This window comes from Colius striatus, chromosome 1 (genome assembly GCF_028858725.1).
Source record: "Colius striatus isolate bColStr4 chromosome 1, bColStr4.1.hap1, whole genome shotgun sequence".
Taxonomy (NCBI): Eukaryota; Metazoa; Chordata; class Aves; order Coliiformes; family Coliidae; genus Colius; species Colius striatus.
The window spans coordinates 125,920,191-125,944,651 of record NC_084759.1 but is presented as its reverse complement, the minus strand read 5'-3'; the positions used below and the strand labels follow the sequence as shown (position 1 = coordinate 125,944,651).

At 39.2% G+C, this 24,461-nt stretch overlaps 1 protein-coding gene across 4 annotated transcripts in view; it reads left to right on the top strand.

Annotated features, from left to right (window-relative positions):
- Positions 1-23,740, top strand: part of SULT4A1 (sulfotransferase family 4A member 1) — a 28,745-nt gene extending 5,005 nt beyond the window's left edge. Inside the window, exons 2-8 of one of the 4 annotated variants that reach the window (XR_009819664.1) lie at positions 13,207-13,337; positions 14,181-14,261; positions 14,386-14,512; positions 16,907-17,001; positions 17,454-17,592; positions 20,327-20,456; positions 22,092-22,176. Coding sequence is in view for 3 of the 4 variants with exons in the window: in XM_062006773.1 (XP_061862757.1) it covers positions 13,207-13,337; positions 14,181-14,261; positions 14,386-14,512; positions 16,907-17,001; positions 17,454-17,592; positions 22,092-22,204 (686 nt within the window). In the remaining variant the exon portion in view is untranslated. The other 3 variants (XM_062006791.1, XM_062006773.1, XM_062006785.1) reach the window with 3 other exon arrangements.
- The last annotated feature ends 721 nt before the right edge of the window (positions 23,741-24,461 follow it).

The following is a 24,461-nucleotide window of genomic DNA, read 5'->3' as shown; positions in this document are numbered from 1 at the left end:
TGTCCGATACCCTGCTAAAATTAATAGACTTCTGCTTATCAACATCTAGAATACTCAGTGATCAGACTTGACACTCAGAAATTAAGACAAAGGGAGACTTGAACCATTCGGGATGTAGACATGTATAGTTTTTCTTTGACTGTGGAACTGGTTTAAGGATTTCGTATATCTGGCCTCTTGTTTCTTCCCCTTCACCTTCCAATCAGTCTTAGCTGTCTGTGGGTCCGTGTTCCAAAAACCATTTGGCAAAACATCTTGATTGAAGAAACAGACCATAAAGAAAATGTATCAAATGACCATGCCTTATGTGAAACCTTGCTTTGTCTTGTGCAATCCTACCCTTTCTGTTTTCTGCAGAATATAAAAATCTTTTGGCAGTGAGGTTAAATTTACTGATAACATTGGTTTCTGATTCTTTAAGCATTGTGATATCACACAATAGTACTCTTATTATTCAATATAAAGAGTATTAATGCTTGCCAAAAATTATGTTGCTACCAGTGCTTGCAGGGGTGTCCTGCAGTCTGTGGGCGTCTAACTCACCAGCCGTAACAATCAGTGAGTAGGTGGCAGGTCTACGCAGAGCTGTGTCCATTGATTATTACGTCAGGGCATCACCGTGCCTGTGTCCTCTGTTACCTGCCTGTAAACATAGCCTGATTATGGTTTGGTAAGTTGTACTTTCTCACTGCCCTGGCTTGCTGCCTAGCTAGCTAACATGTACTAGTGGCCTCTCCATGATGTGACAGACTAAGCCTAAGAACAAGGAATCCAGTTCTTCCCACCTACCCAGATATACATAGGTTCAACACTGCTGACAGTCAGCCCCGATTCGTGCAGTCATAAATGAGAGAAGAATCAAACTGAAAGGCTGCCCAAGGAAGTGCTCAAGCTGTGAGAGTTTCTAGGCTGGGAGCTGGCAGAGACACGAAGCAGCTGCAGTGGATTGCAGAGGTTTAGCCTGGTAATGGCTTAATGCCATTGTAGCTAGGGCTCCTCAGAGAACATGAGCTTCCACGTGGATGTTTGTGTGTTAAATTAGTATACTTACTTTAATTTTTAGTGTTCTCATATGGAACTCCTCCCAAGAGTTTTGTTGGTACTGTTTTGTAAACAAGAGTTTTGCAGCTGCAAAAGAGCTAGATTCTGCTATTCTGGATCTAAAGTCTATTCTTTTTGTAGGATTTTGATGCCTTGAGCTTAACCTGTTTTCTTTTAAAGAATGAATGAGAATGTTACTGGCCCGGAGGCATACCTCAAGAAATCATGAGGTTGTCTTAAATTGAGATATATTAAACATAAAACTCATTTGGAATTCTTTTCCTTTGACCTCTATTTTTGAGGCAATATTACACACACTTATAAACTCTTCGATATGACATGGAAGGATAGGAGACCTCTGTTAGTTTTATGATTGTTGATGAACAAATTGATATCTTTAAAATAAGAATATGTTATTTTAACTTTTTCTCTTTTACAATAACATCACAGTTACTTGATTTCTCTATCTTAAATAATCTATGAAGCTCAGATATTTTGATGCAATATGAATGTGCATCAGTCCTTATACCGGCTGTCCAGAAGGAATGAACTTACGTGAACAGAAAGGGAACAGCAAGCTGCATTGAGTGCAGATAAGTCTTGTTAGATGTCGTTTTAGGGACTGATGTATGGGGTCCACATTGAAGTCTGATTACATGCACTTTCTGATGGAAGTCATGTTCCTTCCACCAATTAGAAGAGTAAATAATATGCTTAAACTCACTCCCTTGAGGACCGCTCAAGTGCAGGAAGTAACACCTGTAGACAAGTGTTTCTGGGGATTAGGCCCACTGGGTTCCTGAGCTTTGAAAGCCCTATTGAAATGGGTCTATTTTTTGGTTTTTATATAGCTCAGAATACCTTCTGATATTGACTCAGTCTTAAATACTGCTAGGCAGAAAATGATACTTACTATTTGATGGTTTTATTAATTGAAGACTGTTAAATTTGCCACTGATGCATTTGACTTGATTTCAGCAGGAGGAGAATTGAATAGGTCGTTATGTGCTTCAAACAATAACTAAAGGTGGAGAAGAAAAATCTGTTGTTAGGAAACTAGTTACCTAGCTAGCAGTGTTTCTCATGAGCCTTTTATCAAACCACTGAAGAGATGTTACTAAGAAAGAATGGTTCAGAAGAGGAAGAATTCTCCAGCTACCTAATACATTTTGCTGGATCTCTTGCAAATGTAGCATAATTGCTTCCCTGCTGTGAAGTAGTGCAACACTCAAGTGACTTGCTTTGTGAAAGCAGGTTCAGAGAAAAACAAAAATGGTGTTTCACCCGGTGTAAAAAATGTATTTTGGATGTGTGGAATGACCATAGACTGGATTAGATGATAATGAGCTCAAAAACAAAAAAAAAAAAAGAAAATTATGTATATTAGCCAAACCCAACATCCAGTCATTCTCATTTTATGTTAATATTCATCTTTTATAGTGAAGATACTAATGAAAGGCAGCAAAATGCTTGAACATTGGACTAAATAACATTAATCATACATTTTAATTTTTATTATGCGGTCTTCTATTAAGTGAAGACTTTTGTTGCGCTGAGAGGAAATAATTACCCTCTGTATTGTCATGTCATTGTTGCTTTAGAGGTGATGCAAGGTTTGGTGCACAGAGCATGTGATATGACTTTCTGACTAGAGATTTTGTGACCTTGGATAAGTCATATAATCTTTTGGTCTATATTTTCCACTGGATGCATGTGAATGTATTTCTTCTCTACCAGGATTTAATGTATAACTAGAAGAAATTATCTTTTACAAAGGATACCATCTATATTTTTATAGTGAAACTAGCAAATGACCACTCTGGAATTAAGTATCTAGGCATGTGGTGGTTTAACCCTGGTTCACTGCCAGGTTCCCACCAAGTCATTCTTTCACTCCGCCTCCTAAACGGGACAGGGGAGAGAGAAATATAACAAAAAGCTCTCGAGTTGAGATAGGGACAGGGAGATCACTCAGCAATTAACTGTCATGGGCAAAGCAGACTCAACCTGGTGAGAAATGGTTTGATTTACTAACAAACAAGCAAAACAGAGTAGGGAAAGAATAAATAAAAACTGAATCTTAAAACACTGCCTCCCACCCCTTCATTCTTCCCGGGGCTCTCCCTCCTCCTCCCTAGCAGTGCAGCAGGACAGAAAATGAGGGTTATGGCCATTTCGTCACAGATGCTCCAGCCTGGGGTTGTCCACGGGCTGCAAATGCATCTCTGCCCCACAGTGATCCTCCATGGGCTGCAGGGAGACAGCCTGCCTCACCATGGTCTTCACTACAGCTCACAGGTGAATCTCTCTTCCAGTGCCTGGGGCACCTCCTCCCCCTCCTTCTCCACTGACTTTGGTGTATGTGGAGATGTTCTCACATTCTCCCTTCTGCTGCTGCTACAGTTTAGCACCTGAACAACAACTTCTCCTCTACATTAATCACAGAGGTGTTGCTGCCATCGCGAGTTGGCTTGTTCTTGGGCAGCAGTGGGTCCATCTCAGCGCTGACTGGCACTGGCCCTGTTACATACAAGGGAAGCTTCTTGGAGCTCTTTGTTTAAAGAAGCCACCCTTGTACCCCCTGCTACCAAAACCTGGCCACACAAAACCAAGATATTAACGGTAATAAATATATGCAAGATATTAAAGCTGAGCATTTGTTAATGCTAGTATGAAGGAACGTGTTTTTCCTCTCAGTGGGAGGGAACAGTGAGTGGAGGATTAATAATGTAAAGCACCCGGCATCTCATCACCCTGTTCAGAGTTTCTGTAACACTTTGGTAAATCCAGGAAGGTGGATAATTATGGTCCTTTACACCAAAGTTGGCAATTACAAAAGAAACAAACCATTTAAGTGACATATTAATCCAGTAATATATTGCAGATTTAGAAGCAAGAGAAGTGTTTTCCTGTGTGTGCATAGGCAGGCAAGGCATTATGGCAAAGTAGAGTTCATCATTATAACATCTCAGACAAGTTGGACTTGGGTTTAGGCTTAGCAAAGCCACTGTGTTTAGGCTTAGCAAAGCCACTGTGAGGGGAGTGAAGGGATACTGAGGAATGTCAGGAGAAAGGCATATTATGGGGATGAGAATGTGTAGGAGAGGTCTAGATAGCGAAGTCAGAGGCAGTCTGAGACAGTCAAGGATAAAATGTAAAAGAAAGGGTGCTAGAGGAGCAGCTTAGAAGGCATTTTTGTTACTAAATGCCAAAATCTATCTATAGTTTTAAAAATGCAAGCTGTTACCCACATGCTGTTTATAGTGCAGGATGTGAAGGCCATCATCCTTAACAAGGCTCTAAGTTCAAGGTGATGTATAATGACATCAGATCAGCATATGGGGTATAGATAATGGTGCTGAATTAGGCCTTCTCTGCATTCACAATGTGAGTAATAAATTAATTTAAGGTGACAAAACGAGACAAGGGTGAAGCAGGTGAGATGAGAATAGTGTTCAGGAAACACGCACTGGCTATACATGCAGAAGTCCAGATTTGGCAGTATGTTGGCTGCTTTGCAGTGTCCTGTTGATGTAAGGCAATCAAACCTGGGTTAAACATCCAGTTAAAAGCCTGTTTACAGCCGATCAGGGTTGCCAAAGTAGCACAGAACAGCTACAGACATTGCTAAAATTGGATTGCTCTATGCATGTGTACCTGAAGTGCACATTAATAATGATCGATGTCAGTGTTTCTGCTGGATCACCAGTGCTTGCTATCAGAAAGGATGTGTTCTCTTCAAGGATTTTGCTGCAATATTGAGAAAAAACGTGGTGATACAGCTTGACTGATCCACTTTTATATTCTCAGTTAGATCTGTTTCCATTTCTAATTCGGAAGAGCAGCAATAGAAATAGAATAGAAATGGCAGGAGTTTGCCTAAAACCGCAGTTCGGCAGACAGAGCGAATGACTTTGTGCTAAAGGTGAATGGGGCCATAGGCACCTTGCAAAGAATGGTTTTGTTTAGGGCAGCTGTAATTTGAGGGGGGATTCTGTTTGAGACAAAATGCTTTACTCCCTGACCTTAGACAACTAATAGCTGACTGAACAGCCTGCATGGTTTTTTGCGTAGAGGGTAAACAATGTTCCTTGAAATTCTGAAGCAAAAATGTGCCCTTTTTCGTATCTAATTCTTTTCTGCAGTGGTTTTGCATTATACTATTGGTGTGCTGCCTTCTTGCAATTTAACCTCCTAATGTATGCAATGCACATTAATGTGTGGGCAAGTTTTGCCTAACATTTTTCCTAGAAGGGATTGAAACTGAGGCATGGAACTACATTTTGGGAAGTGACACACATCTTCTGATGCACGCTTACCATATGGGGAGAGGAAAATATTCACAGCCAAGGGGATAACTACCTCAACGTAAGTTTCTAATATGGATGCCCTATTGTATGGATGCCCTATTGACTTCTGCCTTCTGATCCTGTTTCAATCAGCAGAGCTTACTATGGGGCTCTGGATTTAGCCACACACCATATTGTGGCTCTGTAGATTGAGAGAACAGGATTGCCAGAGGAAGTAGGAGGGCAGGATACGACTGAGATAAGACTGAGATAAGAGTATGCTTCAAAGAGGAGGTGAAAGATGAAAATTTGCTTATACACCTTTTGCCCATCACTGTGAGGAGTTATTGTTGTTAATTTACGTGGCCAGAATTTGCCAGATAATTTTCAAATGTTTGAGACAGAATCTACCATTTAGCATATATTAATGAATAAAAGTACTCTTCCCCTATGAATTACTGGCCTGTTGAACAACCCTTTGGTATGACCCTATGTGCTCATACTATTGACATGAAAGGTTTAGTGTGTCTAAATTGGGTTGGGAGCATGTCCATCAAAGGGAGGAACCCCAGGGAAAGAAAGTAACAACTGAGTGTACTGAGTTGACTTTAGACCTGGTAACCTAGAGTAAGTGTGGGAAAGGTGAAAAATGCATGTCATTGTGTCAGATGGTTGGTAAGAGAGCAAGCAGGCTTATCTTGATTTCATGTTCCTGACATGTTACACTCTACATTTTGTTTTTGTTTAACATGGTAGGTGTTGCGCTGTCTTACACCATGGCTGGCAACATGTTTTATTGGCGAGTAGATATTGAAAGAGAGGAATAATCTAGGTAGATGTCCTCTTTTAGAAGCACCTGTGCTGATGCAGGAGTTTAGTATCCTTAGCCTGCTCTTTGTCATTTCTCTTAAGTAACCACCCATAGAGTATTTTGTGTGTATGCATTCTAGTTTGTCCCAGGCAATTTTCAGTGATTTGGTGTAACTTCACACAAACTGCTCCATTGGTGGTGACATCTGGTGCAGACGTGAAGAGTATCCATACATGGATGTAATTTACCAGCCCAGCTAAAGCTTAAAGAAAACAGTAAAAATACTTTGCACTTTGAATATCTGATAGCAAGAAGTATCAGTTACTAATCAGTATCAACTGTCAGTGAAGGACCTGTAACAAAATCTGGGATGCCTAGATATGAAATCATGGATATAGAGACAAGCAGGAAGACACAAATCATGACTCATTAATCAGAAGGCAAATAATGACAAACTTGTGGCTTCTTGTTAATCCCTAGATTTTGAGCGATCTGTGGATTTGATTCAGAGTTGTGAGTATACTACTTAACTGATCTTTGCTGCAGTGCATGTGAGAAAGTTGTGGCTTATTCAGAAGGAGAGAAAAGAATTATTTTTCCCCAGCTGTCCTCTGCATTGTGGACCTTTGCATGCTAGAATAGATTGGGATAGCCATGGGTTAGATACAATGGTTAGGGAGTATGTGACTGTCTTTCTTCCCATTTTGTGAAGTCTAAAGGGAGCAATACAGACGATCCAATTATCTGCTTTAACTATGGATACACTAGTAGTACACTAGGCAGAGGCTCCAATAGGCTGTCATCCATATTTGCTTCCTTGCTAGCATATTCTCTGACAATTTTGTGCTCTCCTCATGTGCCCCCCATCATGGTGTGGCAGACAACAGGAACCAGAGACTATGCCCAGGAAGCTGTAGATGAGGCTGCTTGTTTTGGGAAATCAGTCTCTGTGGATGTGGGATTGGCTGTCCCACATGTCCTCCCAGAGAACAGGCCCTGGTGTGTCTTGTGCTGCTCCAGCTTTAGGATCCAGCACACTCAAAAGAATTAGTAGGCCTTTTTCTCGAAGCTGCTTCTGTCGGTGCTGGATGTGAAACAGACTGTACTGCCTGCCTGCTGTATGGAAATGGAGATGCCTCAACAGTTGGTGCCTGGGCTGAGGTATGCTGTAGTCATCCTGTCCTCTGTTGAGTAGCTAGTGTGTTAATATAAGGGAGAATTGGGATTTGAGCTATTTTTAAAAATAGTACTAATGCATTAGCTGAAAATAACAATGTTTTGTAACCAGTTCATTAAAGCAATGCTTTAGGATACTGTTTTATACATAATAGCAATAACTCTATGGATAATACATGTATGGAAACAGTTCAGTGACAGCTTTTTTTACTAAACAAAGTATGCTTTAGTCCTAAATAGATGTGTTTTTCATAGTTGGCTGTTCATAGCCTCTGGTGAAACATTCAAAATACAACTCAGACCTAACAGAATCACGTTGGTATTCTCTGATGTAAGTCTAGTGGAAAGCAAGCAAAATTTAGCCTGTTGGTTTTGGTTTAAAAGCTAGTAGCTAGTAGAAAAACAGATTAATAAATCCAAAACTTGGCTTACTGAATGTTACTGGAAATTGTGCAATTGTTTTAAATCCCATCTTATTTAAGCTGTTGCAGAAGATCTAGATTCAGTTTTCTCATGTTTCACAGAGTCTCTTGACAAGTCACTCTTGAACTTAGAGGCATTTAAGCCATGTAAAAGGGACATTAATCTTAGAGGATGAGTATTCAGTCCTTTCTGAAAGTTGGACCCTCTAATATTCAATTGGTCTGTCAAAAATACTTGCAATATAACATCACAATTTCAGCCTTTATGCCGAATCCTGAGTCTCATCTAGGAACAGAACAATTAGAAAATACAGTATCAAGGTGTATACATGGCTTTTATTATTGAAACTAGTTGGTCGTGAAAATCCTTATTCTTAAGCCAGGTAGAGTTCTGAGATGTGGGAGAACTTGAACATACAGACCTCAAGAGGAGGTATTTTTATGATTTGGAAATTGTTTCCTTCTAATGGAAAAATCAATTTTTCTCTCCACTGTTGTGGGGTGAAGATGAATCTGTCATACTTACCTGCAGATGCACACTGAAACTGGTGAAAGGGGAATGATCTTGAAGTCAATTAGGACAACTACGCGGGGAATCGCTTTACAGCACTTGCTAGGCCAATCTGACAGCTTTAGCAGCACTCATTTTTAATGAGCACTTACATCTACCAATGCTATAAAAAAAATATGAGTCATAATGGGACCTTTGCATTGTATTAGCTGCAACTTGATCAAGCATTGATGGCTCAAAGTGCAACTAATTGGGAGTACTAGAAGGGTGTTAATATTATTTTTAGTATTTCTTTATTTTTCCATGTGGTTTCCAAACAAGGGGTAAATAAAAGGAACATCCCAAGGACCTTTGCATCCTTGAGCTGCAGGTTTATCCCATGTTAGCTGATACAGAGAGGAGAAAAGTGAAGTAAACTACATGACAAACCATGTAGGGAGGGACAATTTCACAGGAAATTTTGTGTTTATATCTGCCATGCCACTTTGAGCATGGCACCATGCCACCTTTGGTGGCTTCATAGAACTGTGCCAGTGGCCAGAAGGTAGGGAGAGAAGCCCGGGGACAGCTGCACTAAAGAATGTTTCTCTGTCCTACAGACACTAAATTTTATGTCAAAAGACATCTAATGCACAGAAGCAGAAAGGAGTAGCTGTGGTCTTCCAAGATTTTGACTGTCTTGCTATGCTTGCTACACCGTCTGGTTGCTGCAGCAGTTACACTTACTGATAAGCAGAGGCAGTATGGCCGTGAACTGACTTTGCTGTTGTTACTGAGACATTTGCCATAGAAAGCAGCACAAAGGGAGACTTTCCAGTCACCACAGAGGCTGCCATGGCACAATAGACTTTTTAATGAGTCATGATTTCTGTGAATCATTAGACATCCCAGAAGAGGACAATGCGCCCCAACTAGCGCGCTTTCAAGCTGCTGTGACCGGGCAGCTTTTGTACATGCTGTTATGCAGACTAGAAATGCAGGTTTGCAGATAATGTGTGATAAACTGGAACACTGTTTTCTCCTGGGGTGTTGTATTGGCATAACAGAAGAGCTTGTCAGGGAAGAGCATTTCTCAGGTACAGTGCACTGAAGTTCCTCAGGTGCTGACTGTCTCTGTTTCATAAGTGAATTGCACATGTGTTTTGGCAATGTGACCTTGGAGATAGCAAGGCCAGCAGTCTTCCTCCGGGGTGAAATATGTATCTGCCACAGCTGGAAGAGGAAATGGTGGAATTGCTAGGTATTTATGAATGTTGCATCTTATGCCTCACGCCCAAAGGCTGACAGATTAATGCTGTTTGTCATTGGCTGTTTACTCTCTCTGTATTGTCCTAAGCAAGGCATACACGTACATGGACATGCGTTTAGCAACACAAGGAGAAAATGATGGAAAATACCACAGATGCACAAGATCCGCTGTTTGTCTCCAATATGATCGACTTCATATGCATACATGCTAGCTTTTCCACACAGTGACCTAATACTTTAATTTCACTTTGAGTGAAATTGTAGTCATTGTAAGCAGACAGGCCAGAAATCTAGGGAGTATAAAGATAAGATCTCCATTTGGTTTTTTTCATTAGCTTCCTTCATCTTTTTCTTCTTTCCAACGCATATCATAATTTTCCCTTTAACAAGACAGTTTCTGTGACATTTATATCTGGCCAAGTTCGTGCTATACTGGGATTATTGGAGGTTATTCCCAATATCTTCTTTGAGAGTCTTGGTTTCAGCAATTTACTCTAGCTTCCACCTATAAATTGTTGGTTGCACATCTCCACACATACCAGTTTAAGTCAGTTGGTTCAAATGGCCAGTTTCAGTCTGCTTTCTATGCAACTGGAGAATCAGGGGCTACAGGAAAAGACTTACATTCACCTCCCACAGTGACAAATTTAACAAATTCTGCTAGCCCCAGTCTAGGATTGGATTTCTTATCACATGCATAGGTACAATATCCCTTTTCAGCCAGCTGGTGTTCCCAGGGACTAGAAAATCTTGCCCTAGCAGCTAGGTCTTGAGTTTGGGCTGCCATTTGTCTGTTGCTAGGTTAAGACATCATTTCTAAACCAAAATAATGTTCAGCTTTATCAGTAGTTTAACTTGAGTTGGTTTTAATTCTAAAGGAGATGTGCGGAGGTTATACACACATATATGCACTTTATATGGATATAAAGACTTTTAGCTATATTTTTTCATTTAAAACAAATAAGCATGTGGTATTTTAGGGTGTTTTTTCTTTAGAACAGGAAATCAAGTCAATGATCACTTTTTATGTGGCGCTCTTGGGAATGTGCATGTGGGATAAATGCTAATTGTTTGAGAATGACAAGTTAAAAATTACTTTCCCTCAAGAGTTAAATCTCTAGTTTTCATTTGCATTGAGACCTTGAAAATTCTAAGTAGTGTAACCTGAGTGCTAATGTGGAAAAAAATCAGACTGATTCTAGCGGGATGGCAAGAGTGAAAACTAGCACAGAGTTCATTGGTGGGAGAAATCCGGATCAGTGGGTCATGATCGGCAGTTATAGGGAGGAGACGGTCTAACCTGCTATATGACCAGAAGCCAGCTGGTTAGCTTGCAATCTTCCTTTTTGTAGATAAGTTACTGCAGAAATGCTGTTTGTGTGAATTGGAATAGAATGCTGGAATATATGCAGCATTAAGTACAAAACACCAGTAATTGTGTATCTGCATGTTAGTAGTTAGCACTGAGGTTCACACGTTTAAAGCACTGTTTTAAAGAACTTGGGCTTGATGGACATTTTTCTGCCTTGAGTACCTGCCATGTGCCCACCATTGCTCTTGCAATGAATCACTGTTTTTTGGTGGAGGCACATTTAGATGAAGCCTTTTGAGCTTCCAAAGGCCCACTTCCTTCTGAATCAGAACCCTTTATCCCCATGCCTCCTACATTACTGTGACATTTCCTGTGTCTGCAGTGTTCCATGCATCTGCTAGCAAACAAACCAAGTCTAACTCATGACCACCAGTTTGGAGAAGAACTAGATAAGGCCATGGGGGCTGTGCTCCCTGGCTTTTTGCTCTTATTTTTCTGATGGACTTTGTGAAGAGCTAGTGGGGAACACACTGCTCTCCTGAGTTTTCAGCATAGTTCTGTATTCAATTCTGTATTGCAGCCCTTCTGTCTTCAGAGGCACAATGGAGATGGCTTCTTTTTGCCTAGAGAGAGCTAAGTAATGAAAAAAATAGAAAGTCCTGGTGGTGTTTTTTATCCCTGTACGGTTATGCCTTTCCCTTTCATGGAAAAAGGTTGCTGTAATGGCATTTTTCTTTGCAGACGGAATTGGAAATACAGAAATAAATTATGGAGAACCAGGGTGTCTCCTGTCAGAATAAATATTTAATGAGAACAAGGGTTGTGCTCATTCAGAGTCACAAGAACTGATACTGAAGTACTATATGTATGTTAATTTTAATTTATAAAATATATGCGTGGATTTAAAAATGCAAAGTGAACAGCCTCAGGGGCAAGTGTGTACTAAGTTTGTGACAGCTGTCTCTGGGGGTGATGATAATGTAAAAGTTTAGGATTTTTTTTTTTCCAAGCTGTTTTAATTTACTATCCAATCAGTAAGGAAGCAGAAAAGTACTTCCTCCACAAAGCAGTTCTTGGAGGCATGAGCCACCAAGACTGTTGTACCCAGACTGTATTCACTCTAAACAGCCTCTAAAGTATATCAGCTTTTTTTACCTCTTCCTAGTTCATATTAAAAGATATCTGATGATACACTAGTTTTCTTTCGATTGGAACAAGATGCACAATTTGTACAAAACATGTCTGTTAGCATGCACAGTCATGCTAGTTAACATCAATTAATCAGTGTCTGTTACAAGCTACTTGCATTTTACAAGTTATTTTCAAGTCGAAATGGGAACGAAAGGCATCATCTCAGAGTTTGCAGCTCATCTTTCTGGTACGTGGCATGCTGAGGCAGGCTTTCTAAAGAGTTACAGAACAACTACTCGTTCCTTTAGGACAAGGGAGACGGGCAATAAATCCATCTTACCACTCATGGCTCTTAACAACTCTTCAACAATTGGCCTATCATAGTATCCAGGATGTCCCATGCCCATGTGACATGCTATCTACACTGTGGGGACCCTTCCCTGCTAGGTCACTTTGTTCTCTCCTTATTCTATTACACCATCTCACCAAAAGCCCATGCCTGTCTCTTCATAAGCCTCTGTCAAATATCTCCAAACCTTTGTTTGCCTGTTTTGAGGGTTTCCTAGCTGCCTGAAGGTAAAGTCATTTGAAGTAGTTTTCCTGTTCAAACTTCTGTTTGGAATATCTATTAATTTTCCAAAGGACAGACATTAAGGCTGTATCTAATGGTTGCTTTGTAAATGTCCTCAGACTGGAGAGAGATGTAATTGGGGCCTCTAAAGGTTATGACTAACTCACTGTGCATTGATGCATTCAGTGGTTTATCCAGTCTATAACGTGGAGGTATAAATAGACTCTAAAATCATTGCATAACTGCAGAATTGCCTACAATTTAGAAGAGGGAACACTGCCAATCTCTCAGTATGGCCACTAATGTAATTTGTGAACTTTGATAACCTGTCTGCATCTTTTCTTCTTCCATTTCTAAAATGGAAATAATATTTTGCTTAGCTAACATTCACAAGGCAAAAAACTTTTAAAAATGCTTTCCAATTCACAGGTTAAAATGATTTGGAATCAGAAACGTATTTAAATTATTACTGAAGAAAAATCTCAGGCCTTTAATGTGAGCAGAGATCTTCATGTGCTTAAAATAAAACTAAGGAAGCGGGTTACTATGTTGAAACTATAGTTACAGATTTAGTTCACAGTAGACTGTTAAGGACAAAAGGTATTATTTCTATGCCTAGATCTCCCTTCATATGCTTCTGTTTAGATAAGAACTGTAATACAATCTGTTCTCTTTCATTGTTTGGTTTGTGCAGGCACAGGCTTGCTACAGGAAGTGGTATATCTAGTGAGTCAGGGAGCTGATCCAGACGAGATTGGACTAATGAATATAGATGAACAACTTCCAGTCCTAGAGTACCCTCAGCCTGGTCTGGACATCATCAAGGTACAATGTATTGCAAAGAAAATCTTTTAGCATTTGAATATCTTTTTCCTAAGCTAGCTAAGGCTGGCATGGACAGACTTAAGCTGCTTCTGGTCAACGACGACTGCAGCATCAGCCTACTTTAGGCCGAGAGTGTTTAGGAGTCAGAGGTTGTTTTTCTTTCATCTGTGTGGCACCTAGTCCAGTGAGACTAGTGCTACCTTGATGCGAATAAGTGGTGGAAATAGTGAAAGGTTTGATATTACACATGGTGACATATACTATGTGCTAGCAACTTGATCTAATGTAGATTTATGCATTTTTTAACTACTGAAAGATGATTTGTGTCATAAGACGATTTTGTCTCTAATTATAGAAAAATACTCTTGTTTCAAAGACATTAACGCATTCAGAGAAAGCTTTGGATTGCCTGGGCGTAATTCTGAGGATAAAAGAAATTGCAAGAGTAAAATTTTGAAGTAAAGAAGCAAGGGGTTCTCGGAGCTTCTAATATTCTTCAAGGAATTTTAGTGGAAGCATTACTGGAAACAAAGTTAGTTTGATACTAAGAGTCTTCAACTATTACACTCCCTTCCTGGGAAGGCCCTACAAGTGAAAGTACTTTGAAAACAAAAGGGGGGAAAAACTCAACAAAAACCCTAAATATGTTATCCAGACTTTTTATATTTAAAGAGTATGTGTAACTCCCTGACTTAATTTCTGGTCCCAGACCCCTATTAATTAAAGAAGTGAATCTATGAGTGTGATTCAATGTAGTAAAGGGCTTCAAGTATGACAGTTCAGGACAGCTCAGGATGTGCCAAAAACTAACACACAGTAAGAAGTGTTTCTGCTTTATTTTAGGAACTGACATCTCCTCGCCTTATAAAAAGCCACCTACCATATCGGTTCTTGCCTTCAGATCTCCATAATGGCAATTCAAAGGTAAAAATGAAATGAAATCATGTTTGTTTAACTATACTGGCAGCAGTTGTTTAAGTGTTTTGGGGAATGGAGTGGGAAAGAGCTTTCAGTAAGATGATGCTTTCTTTTCCCATCACTGTCATAGGTAATATACATGGCTCGCAACCCCAAAGACCTGGTGGTGTCTTATTACCAGTTTCACAGATCCCTAAGGACCATGAGCTACAGAGGAACATTTCAGGAGTTCTGCAGAAGGTTTATGAATGACAAGTGTAAGGAGCTGTTCTCTCTGCACATGCTGTTACACGTTTATTTTCATCTCTTCATTCCTTCTGCAAGTACAAAAATGACCTGGATAAAGGTGCATTTGTTTGCTTATACAGCAAGGAAGTTGCTACAGATAGACTTAGATTTACCAGTGCAAACTGTGGTCATGCCTTGTAAATATTTGCTTTACAATATTTGACTCAGTAGTATTTTACTTAGCTCAGGCAAAACTCTGGTCTACTCATCTAAAATTCAGTTTGCAAGGTGTAAGGTACCAGGTACGTTGTGGAAAGTGGTGAATACTTGCAGCATCGTTGATTTCAGTAGTACCTCCCTGTTAGATACTTCTCAGGAGTCTTTCTGTTCCTCAAGTTTGGGGTTTTAATTTATTTTTTTTCCCAGTGGTTTCTGTACTATTTTTATTTAATCCAAAACCTTAAAGTCTGTCCCTTGCAACTTACAACTTAATATATAAAACTCTGTAGTTTACATGAGATTGATCTGGAGTACATCAGTAAGTTGAAATGAGCCCTTATAAGAAGGTGGTTGCAAGCTACTACTGTCTGAAAAATACACCTCTATAATGAGAATACAATAACCTTGCTTTACAGCAATTTATCAGCTGCTCACCCAGTAACTCCTTTAAGTGAGGGCTGTTTCGTGATACACCCACCCACTGTGTTCCCACTCAGACTGCACTACCACTACACTAGCTCAGTAAGCTTACAGGGAGGACAAGCCCTGTGTTCTCACGTAACTGGCCACCACTGGGCTTTTTGCCAATGGATTGTCACACTTCCTAGCTAGGAAGAGAAACTTTTTTTTACTGCCTTCTACTTCTCTACAAAGTGATCTCTATGATATCTTAATGTGACACTTAAGAATTCAGTGGGTACCTTGTGCTCTGAGAGCAGGATCTCCTCTAGGTCCACTGCTGCAAACTTTCCTTCAACCTGGAAGTTAGAGGAGTTGATGCTAAAGGAGCTTTATAATACTAAAGGGAAGAAAAAAGTGAAAGCCAACCAGGGGAGGTTATTTAACAGACCTTAAAAACCTTTGCTACCTACTCTGGAAAGTTTGTGCAGGGAAGGGTAAATGCTGTCTTTCCATTCCATCTCACCTTAAGCTTTTTCTTTTGCATTCCCTGAGAATAGGATGTTTTTCTGTAGCCCAAGACCAATCATTTCCAGACTGGAGACATAGGAAAGACACATCAGAAGGTCTCCTAAGAGGGAAGGTTCTATACTCTTTTTCATAGGAGCATCCCAAGAGTTATTTATATCTTCATCTTGTATCAGCCAGCTGATTTATCACAACTTCCCAGAATCAATAAAAAAATCACAGTATGTTCTGTGTCCATAACTGTGCAAAAGGGAGTGTTTCGTAACACGGTAAATTTAGCCTTTAGCTAAATGTTTGCATCTCATGGAAGCAATGCAGCAGCTAAAAATCTTTGTAAGTACTTAAAAGTACTGCTAGAGGGAAGAGCACTGAGCCCAAATGGCACAATACCACTCTTTTTACCCCTCCTTAATACCTGACTATTTTAACTCCCAGCATAGCACCTCCACTTCTCTTCAAACCCTAAATCCCACACAGGAGATACGGAGAACTGAAGCTGCTGGTGGCATATGCAGGAAGTAGAAGACATAAGCTTTTCATTGCTGGCAACCCTACATGCTGGGTCTGCTCACAACTTACAATTATATGAGAAGCACCTCATCACATCACTCTTAAGCTTTCAGGAGCATCTCAACACCTCATGGTTATAGTCTCGATTTATTGTGTAATTAAGATAACTGATAGCAATGTAACTGAATCTGTGTTCTGGCAGATCTGCAGAAGTTGTGCGGAAGTGTTCAGAAAATAACAGTAGAATGGAATAGATCTTAGATTTTAGCAGGAAGGCAAAAAGTGTAATGATAAAAAGAATATTCTGTTAGTACATCCTACATTTTTGGGAATATCCAAGAACCATTTTTATTGATCTGCTTCCTCGATACTTCCTTAATTAAGAAAGGACGATGGTTGTTAGTAATCTGTTGTCTTTTATACAAGATGCTCTGTGGAACTATCTGTGTTGTTTTTATTTTGGCTCAATTTCTTTACAGTAGTCAGGGGTTATTAATACTGAGGTCCATCATGACATATGGTGGCATTTTCAGTTGAAAATTCTAACTGTATGGTAAATTAATTCTTTTGAATATTCCAAACTGACAGGAAAAACTCTTTTTTAATTAAGTTCCTTGCTGTTCATGGCAACAGATCAAAACCAGACCTTGTTCTCCAGGGGCTATGAATCACTCCAGTTGTTGGATTTTTTTGGTTTTTTTTTTCTTTTGGAAAAAGATTTAATAATAGTGTTTGTTTTCCTCATGATAATCATAATATCTTTGTAGTAGGATATGGTTCGTGGTTTGAACATGTGCAAGAGTTTTGGGAACATCACATGGATGCCAATGTACTTTTCCTCAAGTATGAAGATATGCATAAGGTAGGTTAGATGTAGCAAAAAGGTGTTTTAATTACATTTAGTGTCATAGTGTTTAAAATACATAAAGTACAAAATTTGCTTCTTCTGTCCACATTTGGGCTTCCTAATGACTGATACAATTTTTTAAAGCACTGGCATTCCATAGCTTCTGAGGACTTCATAAACCTAGAAATTTACTCATCAACCTGCCTGCATCCATAGGCACTAAACTAGTTACAGACAAGGCAGAGGTCTGTAGCTGTTCAGTGCTTGTTACACTCAGGCCTGGGCACTCATTTAAAAGAAGTATCTTGCTGTAATCGACGAGAGAAAAATGTATGTGTCATAAGTATTTTGCCCTATATATTTGGCCTTTATTCTGATTGCTTGCAGTATATTTAAAGTATATTTGAAATATTTAAACTAATTTAAGATACTCTGAAATAAACTATCTTTTAAATATTCTCTTACAGGACCTAGCAACAATGGTTGAGCAACTGGTGAGGTTCTTGGGAGTTTCTTACGACAAAGCACAGTTGGAATCCATGGTGGAACACTGCCATCAGCTCATTGATCAGTGCTGTAATGCAGAAGCACTTCCTGTTGGCAGGGGTATGTTTAAAACCCACAGTAAAACTCTTACGGTGGAAGTTAAAAGAAGCAACTGAAAACTTAGTAACCCTCTAAGATGGGAAAATATTGCTGTGTAAATGATAGGAGGTAACTGACTGTTGGAGCAATTTGGGGGTTTGTTTTGGAATAAAATTAGATAGAAGTGACTGAAAAGGATGGAAACATCCAAGATCAACAGCATATCTTCAGACACCATGGAAACCAATTTCTTAGTCTGTGGCTTACTTCAACAGATAGATCTAGTCATGATAAGACTGCACTGCTTCTTCTGACCTTTAGCATGTCAAAGCCCACACAATTTCATACAGTTTACCCTGGCCTGAGCCCTCATTTTGAGGTATATCACATTTTCTACAATAGCAGATAATTCTATTTTGAAGGCATAAAATGTAGGGAGACCTGTAGCTTTCCTTATGAACTTTTTCTTTTCATTGCCTACCTCAGGTATTTAAAGTGTGTTTAGCTTCTAGATATTTATTCTGGTGAGGTCTTTGTCTAGGAACCTGAAGTGTACTGTGTTCTGTTGATACATTTGTCCTTTGGTAGTTTGGAAATCAAGTCCTTTCTCAGTTTTCTTTCTGATAAGCATAAAAAAGTGAATTCCATAACCCTCTCTCCAATTATTTTCTATAGTCTGCTTTGTAGCACTTAATGGGTCTTTTTAAAAGTTAGGGAGTACTATCAAGATGGACAATTCCTATGACAGCCTCACAAATGTCTTACCCAGACATAAAATCACTTTATCCACAAATTTAGTCTAAATTGGAACTTTCTCCCTTTCCCTTGTTTGCCTATCCATAGCCATGTTATCACTTTTTGATACAGTATCATACATGAAGCACATGTTTCTCATGATCACAAAGCCTTTTCAGAGGAATTAATGTACAAGTTACTATCCCTTACTTGAAGATCATAACATCAATACCTTGTTGTTAGATTTCTGTGTATGATCCCTTGCTATACTAGCCAACCTTCCTATGACTTGCACATGATACCAGCTGTTATTTTCAAATCTCTGTTAAAAAAATCAAATATAGTCAGCCCTTCTTGACCACTTATTCTGAGTTAGCCAGTTCTTCATTCCTTTATCATGCATTTTGTTGACATTGTATAGTCCTAATAAAAACCACTCAAGTTGCATACCTTAAAAAAATCTGTTGTATCTTTGCATTTACCTTTATTCAGTCAAACTGTAATCTTACCACACTCAGTCAGGTCTGTTTGAGAGGAAGTTGACTTTCCCATGAAAACAGGTTTGCTGGTTATCTATACTGCTTTTGTGCCTTTTGTGCCTTGCAGAGCTGTCTGCAAGTTTTCCATGACTCTGCTCAGAGTATTGTCAGAGTAATTGACCCAGGATAACTTGTCCTGCTTGTATGTTGGCACAAATGTTTCAGATTGTCACACGTGGAAACACACCTCCTTGCACCTTCGCACAACTTGTATGAAAAGGCTCTTGGTAGAGGTTCTATAGGGGCTTAGGCACTCCAGTTATTAGAGTAGGACCTGGAATTCAGATTCCTATAGGCAATTCTCTAGCATGACTGTGATAGGACACCTCTTTTTGCCCCAGTTAACTTATGATAATGATGACTTCTTGAAATAAATATCTCAAGATTGCTGGCTTGATGTAAAGTTCCAGTGAAGCCAAAGGAGTTTGTAGTTTCTCTGGAAGACCTAATATATGCTTTATAGTTTGTGGTAGAGTCTCCACTGAATGGTGTGTTTTCCTGCTCTTAGTTGTCTTGCTTTCAACTCCTATGCTACCTTCCCCATACTACTTAAGTCTGAAAATTCATCATGTAATGTAACTTGTATCTTGTGTGAAAACAACACTTGATCTCATTCACAGTAGGATTTTGCAGCATGTTGCTAACTGGTTATCAACCCACCTCTCTGCTGTGAAGACAAGATCACAAAATAATGAGTCTGGTAAGACATCCTGAGGGCCTTCGATAAAGTGTTTTGTGTCAGTGCAAGATTTTACAGAGCTGTGTTCTCCTCTGACTTGCAAGTAACACACAAACCTAGGTTTGTTCCTAACCTCCACAATTTGGAGATCTGTGGAGCAGCAGCACTGCTATGCGGTATGCACACCCCAAGTTCCCCCTCCTTGTCCAGTGAAAGCCAGGAAGGTGGTTGTGAAGGAAAGGTGATGTTGTAATGCAAGATAAAAGAGAATGTTGTTGAAACCTTCCACAGGTGTAAAGGTCAACTACTGTCTGCTGGCCAGGTCGTCCTCATCCAGATAAACAGGGCGATGCCCACTTTTGCTTCATGCAGCATTCTGTATGTGGTGTTAGTGTTCATTGTTCTGTTTTGAAGCCTCAAACCCCCAGTCAAGGAGCAGAGCCTCTCATTTATATGGTCTAGAAATCTTTCAAAAAGAAACCTCCATTTTGTAACAGAGAAGGAAGGGAGCTACAGCAGCTAATGTAATCTTTTGTCATTTGTTCAGTGTGTGCTTTTTATTAAAAAATCTTTATTTTTAATTCATTTTGTTCACTGTCTCTGGCTTTTACAGTGTTTTGTTACTTTAGAATGCAGCTTCATTAACAGTGCTTTGTACCTTCTCTGTTTGTTTCTGTGACAAAGAATGGTGACAATAACGTGACAGCTTATTGTAATTTGTCTCAAATACTTTTAATTTGTCATTAGTTACATTTGCTTTTATTTTGCTTTATTTTAGTTCTTCATTTTTTTTTTCTTTTAGCACATTGATCTTTGCTCTGAAGATAACCCTGAGCTGCTGTGAAAGCAGAACAATGGTTAGATATGTTACTTATATTTGACTCTTATCACATCATAATTTACACAGTTGCATGATTCAAATCATAAACCAGGTGGGTGACTTTTTGACAAGCTATCAATTCATGTGGTAGGAAAAAAAGATGTTACAAATAATCCACTGCGTATGTCCTTTATAAAACTTGTCATTTGTCCATACTTCTTGTTAGGGAGATTCAGAAATAAAAGGCTTATCTTTCCCAAAGCAAAGGAAGAAAGTGTTTTGTTATTGAAAGGGAAATACAGGCTTTTGTGTTTCATGCTGTACTTTATGCAATGATGTTTGCCAGAGCAAAATTTAAATCAGTATGAGTTGTTTATGGTTGCAAATGTTTTCTCAATGTTTGGGTTTTTTTTTAAATACAGGAGAAATTTGGTGAAAACAATAAATGATGCATTTTCAGTCAGTTTCAGGTTCTTTTGATCGCTAGATCTTGAAAACAAACTAGAATGCTATCATACTGACAGGAGTTGTAGGAAAATCCTGATCTCTTAAAATGGCCCTTGTCATACATACCACACCATCGTGTTAATATGTAATTTGTAGATTTTTCAGACAGTTTTGTCTTGGACTCAGTCACAGAGTTGCTGCATAAAAGCGTAATGGTAATTAAATTAAATGGGTATTCTTCTTATGCATCAAATGCATAATTAAGCTCCCTGCGTGTAGTTTTGTTCTTGCTGTTATGATTAAACTCTCTGGTAGCACAGTCCCAATTCTCCTTTCATTTATTCCAGTTGAACAAGCCTGGATTTTGTCTTTATTTATATTCAACATAAATGAGAAGAGAATTGAGCCTTTCAGTCTGGTTACTCCATGGGGCTTATTCATCAGCAAGTAAACCTAGCTGACTTTGAGTTAGATAAATTTTGGACTGCAGTGAAACAGTTGTTAAGGGGGCCACAGCCTTTGACTAGTAGGTTCAGCAGTGTCATCAGGTTAGGTTACTAGTTGGATTCAGTAGAGCAGATGGATACTTCATACAAGGAAATAATGTTAAGTGTCCATATTGCATCCACCAAAAGCTTCCTATTCCTCGTGTACAAAATTAGAATTTAAATGGCACAAACTGGGTGCATGGCACTCACTCTCTTCTTAGATTTAATCTAGGCACTCATATTTAACAAACAATTCTGTCTGTATTGGGAAACAAATTCATCTGTTGAATTTATCTTTAAACATAAAATTAAAGAAATTAATAATGATAATACCACATCTCAATAATCAGTTTGAGACTGAGTGTTCCTTGTACCTTTTGGATAGTTCTCTAACCAGCGTATGCTGAAGGCACGGTAATTTTCAAATGAATTTGTGGTAGCTGTTGGAATTACTGACAACCATAGTTTGCACTGAAGCCAGAAAGCCACTTTTTAAAATGAGTACCCGTATAAAAATATGTATCCATTTCTGATGGTGAGTAAAACATCACGAAGATCTGAATTCTTCCTTTGTAAAATACTCTCCTGGTGCAGCTGACAAGGTGTAGGGTACTTTTTTCAAGATTTTGCAAGGGTTTGTAACAAGGGAGTTGGGTCAGACAATGAAGAGCCTTAGGTCTCACTGAGCTTTGAAAGTTAAGGCCAATTAACATCTCCCAGATGATACTTGGTGCCTTGCACAATTAAGACTGTAGACGTTTGGCATCCTGTCGTGTCCACGCTCTGACTTGTGTTCCCTCTCTGTGTTTCAGGACGAGTTGGGCTATGGAAAGACATCTTCACTGTTTCAATGAATGAGAAATTTGATTTAGTTTATAAACAGAAGATGGGAAAATGTGACCTCACATTTGATTTTTATTTATAAAAAATGCATGCCTATGATATCCAAATATAGCTAGAAGTGCTTTATGCATTCATTTATTACCTGCTGGACAAACTACTGTAGCTATTATGTGTAACAAGATTTAAAGGAAGAAAAACAATCTAAGTAAATCATGTCAGATACAGTTATCTTTGATCCTAAACAGCTGTTTATCTTCTAGTATTTTAAACCTTTGTCCACATGCAAGAACTTCTTAGACAATACTAGAAACATTCAGCTGTTATGGAATGTATTATATACGTATAAGGTATGTATCATATATGCAACTAGAATGTACACCTTCTCAGCCCCACATTATTTAATGTATTTTATAAAAGCTTTTCACAAGAACCTAAATAAATGTCCATAAGCCAAATAAAAAAAATATTTCAGATGGAAACAAGTAACAGGCCAAAACCACATGCTAGAATGATCTCAGGGGTTATAATTGTCACGTTTATTTTTATAGCAGGTATATCAAATATAAATAAATCCCATTCCAAAATAGTAATGGATCAAAGTGTGGGGTTCACATTAGGTTCTGCACACCCTTATCAGTATCAAGTGAGTAGGTTCTGAGCACTGGCATACTCTGTGAGACGGGCCTTGTTATAAAATACAGCTGTGATTGTCACTAATCCCCCCAAGCCCACCCGTGCTTTGATGGATGACAGCACACAGCTGTTTTCCTGATGGATGAAGTTCAGCTCCATGCCGAAGGTCAGCAAACAGAAGCTTCTTAAAAGCCCCTACCTAATTCACTCCCTCAAAATGAGACTTGAGGCAACCGGTGCAAGGTCTTTCTGGAGGAATCGGTGTCCGACTCGTTGCTTTCCTGTGTAATGTGAATTTTCCCATTAGATACAGTAAGAGAAGATGAGGTGCTGGATGTCCTCTAGCTCCACTAAAAGTTAAGGGCACTTATCACTGTGTATGGTTTGTGCTACTGGACTTCACCACACCTAAGTGGAAGATGAATATCCGTGCCAGCATCAGGAGGCAGAGGAAACGACAGCACTGAAGTTTGGGCATGTGCCACCAGGTGGGAGTATTGCACAATCATTCCAAGTACAGTATCAGTGATAACCATGGCTGGTCTAGACTATAACCAGGATTCAAGTTTATTTCTGTATCTCTTTTATTCTCTATGACAGGTACACAAACAGCTCAAAACGGGCTGCTATCACGAGTAAACTCTCCAGAATTATTTTATTGTTCCGTTAGGTAACGACATATATGCTTTTTAGGTTCTCAGCTGCAGGAGGCCCATTTTTGCTAGTCAAATGTTCAGGCTCACCAAAAGCTGTGTGAGGAAAGACTAGCAGATTTTTAGTGTTTCAGTTCTGTTGGGAAACTAACTGTCAGTTCAGCAACTGGCAAGTGGTGTAGCATGATGTGGCTTGACAGCACTTTTCCTTGTATATTTGTGAGTGAAAATGCTTTCAGTGAAATTTTATTTCTATTTTTATATTTTTAGTACTGTATGAATATTAAGCACTACACATTATACTTCTGTGCGTGCTTGCTTGCTTATTGAATAAAAGATGTGTTCCATGCCTTGTGGTTTGCTCATTTCTTAGACTTCCTACTCAGGCCAGGTAGCCTTTGTACAAACCCCAGATCCTCTCCCCTACCCACACCTCCTAACTTAAGGACAGAAGATCTACTGAAAGATGTCATTGGCTCAGGTGACTGTCTGACCCAGTGAGCTACCTCTGCAAGAGTATAACACAGACCACAGGACTCTGTGAGCATCTTTGTGTTTAAAAGCCTGCCATGGGGTTTTCTTCTCCTCATATTGGTATTGACAACATCCCATGGCAATGGGTTCTTCACCTAAATACACGCTGTATGAAAACGGACTCATTTGCTTAGAGACTGCCGCCAGATAGTGTAAGTTGATGGTCCTTTGTTCTTGTATTATGACAGATGATACACGGCTGTTGTTGGTTCCACACAAGGATGAACAGTTTTTATCTTGCACATCTTGGGCAACTCCATTCTGTCATACAAGAGACCAAAACACACAAACTACAAGCTGTAAGAAGATGGGAGTAAAATTCTTTCTTACTACAGAGGAAGACAAAATCTCCATGCAGTTCCTGCAGATGAGTCAGAAGAAAATTTCATTAGTACCAAAAACCTACTTAAAATCACTTAATCCTGAGGATTTATTAGCAATACATCCTTGCTGGCTGCCTAAAAGGCTTCTTGTGTTTCTGAAGACACCGGGGAATGCTGCTCCCCTTCTCAGACATAG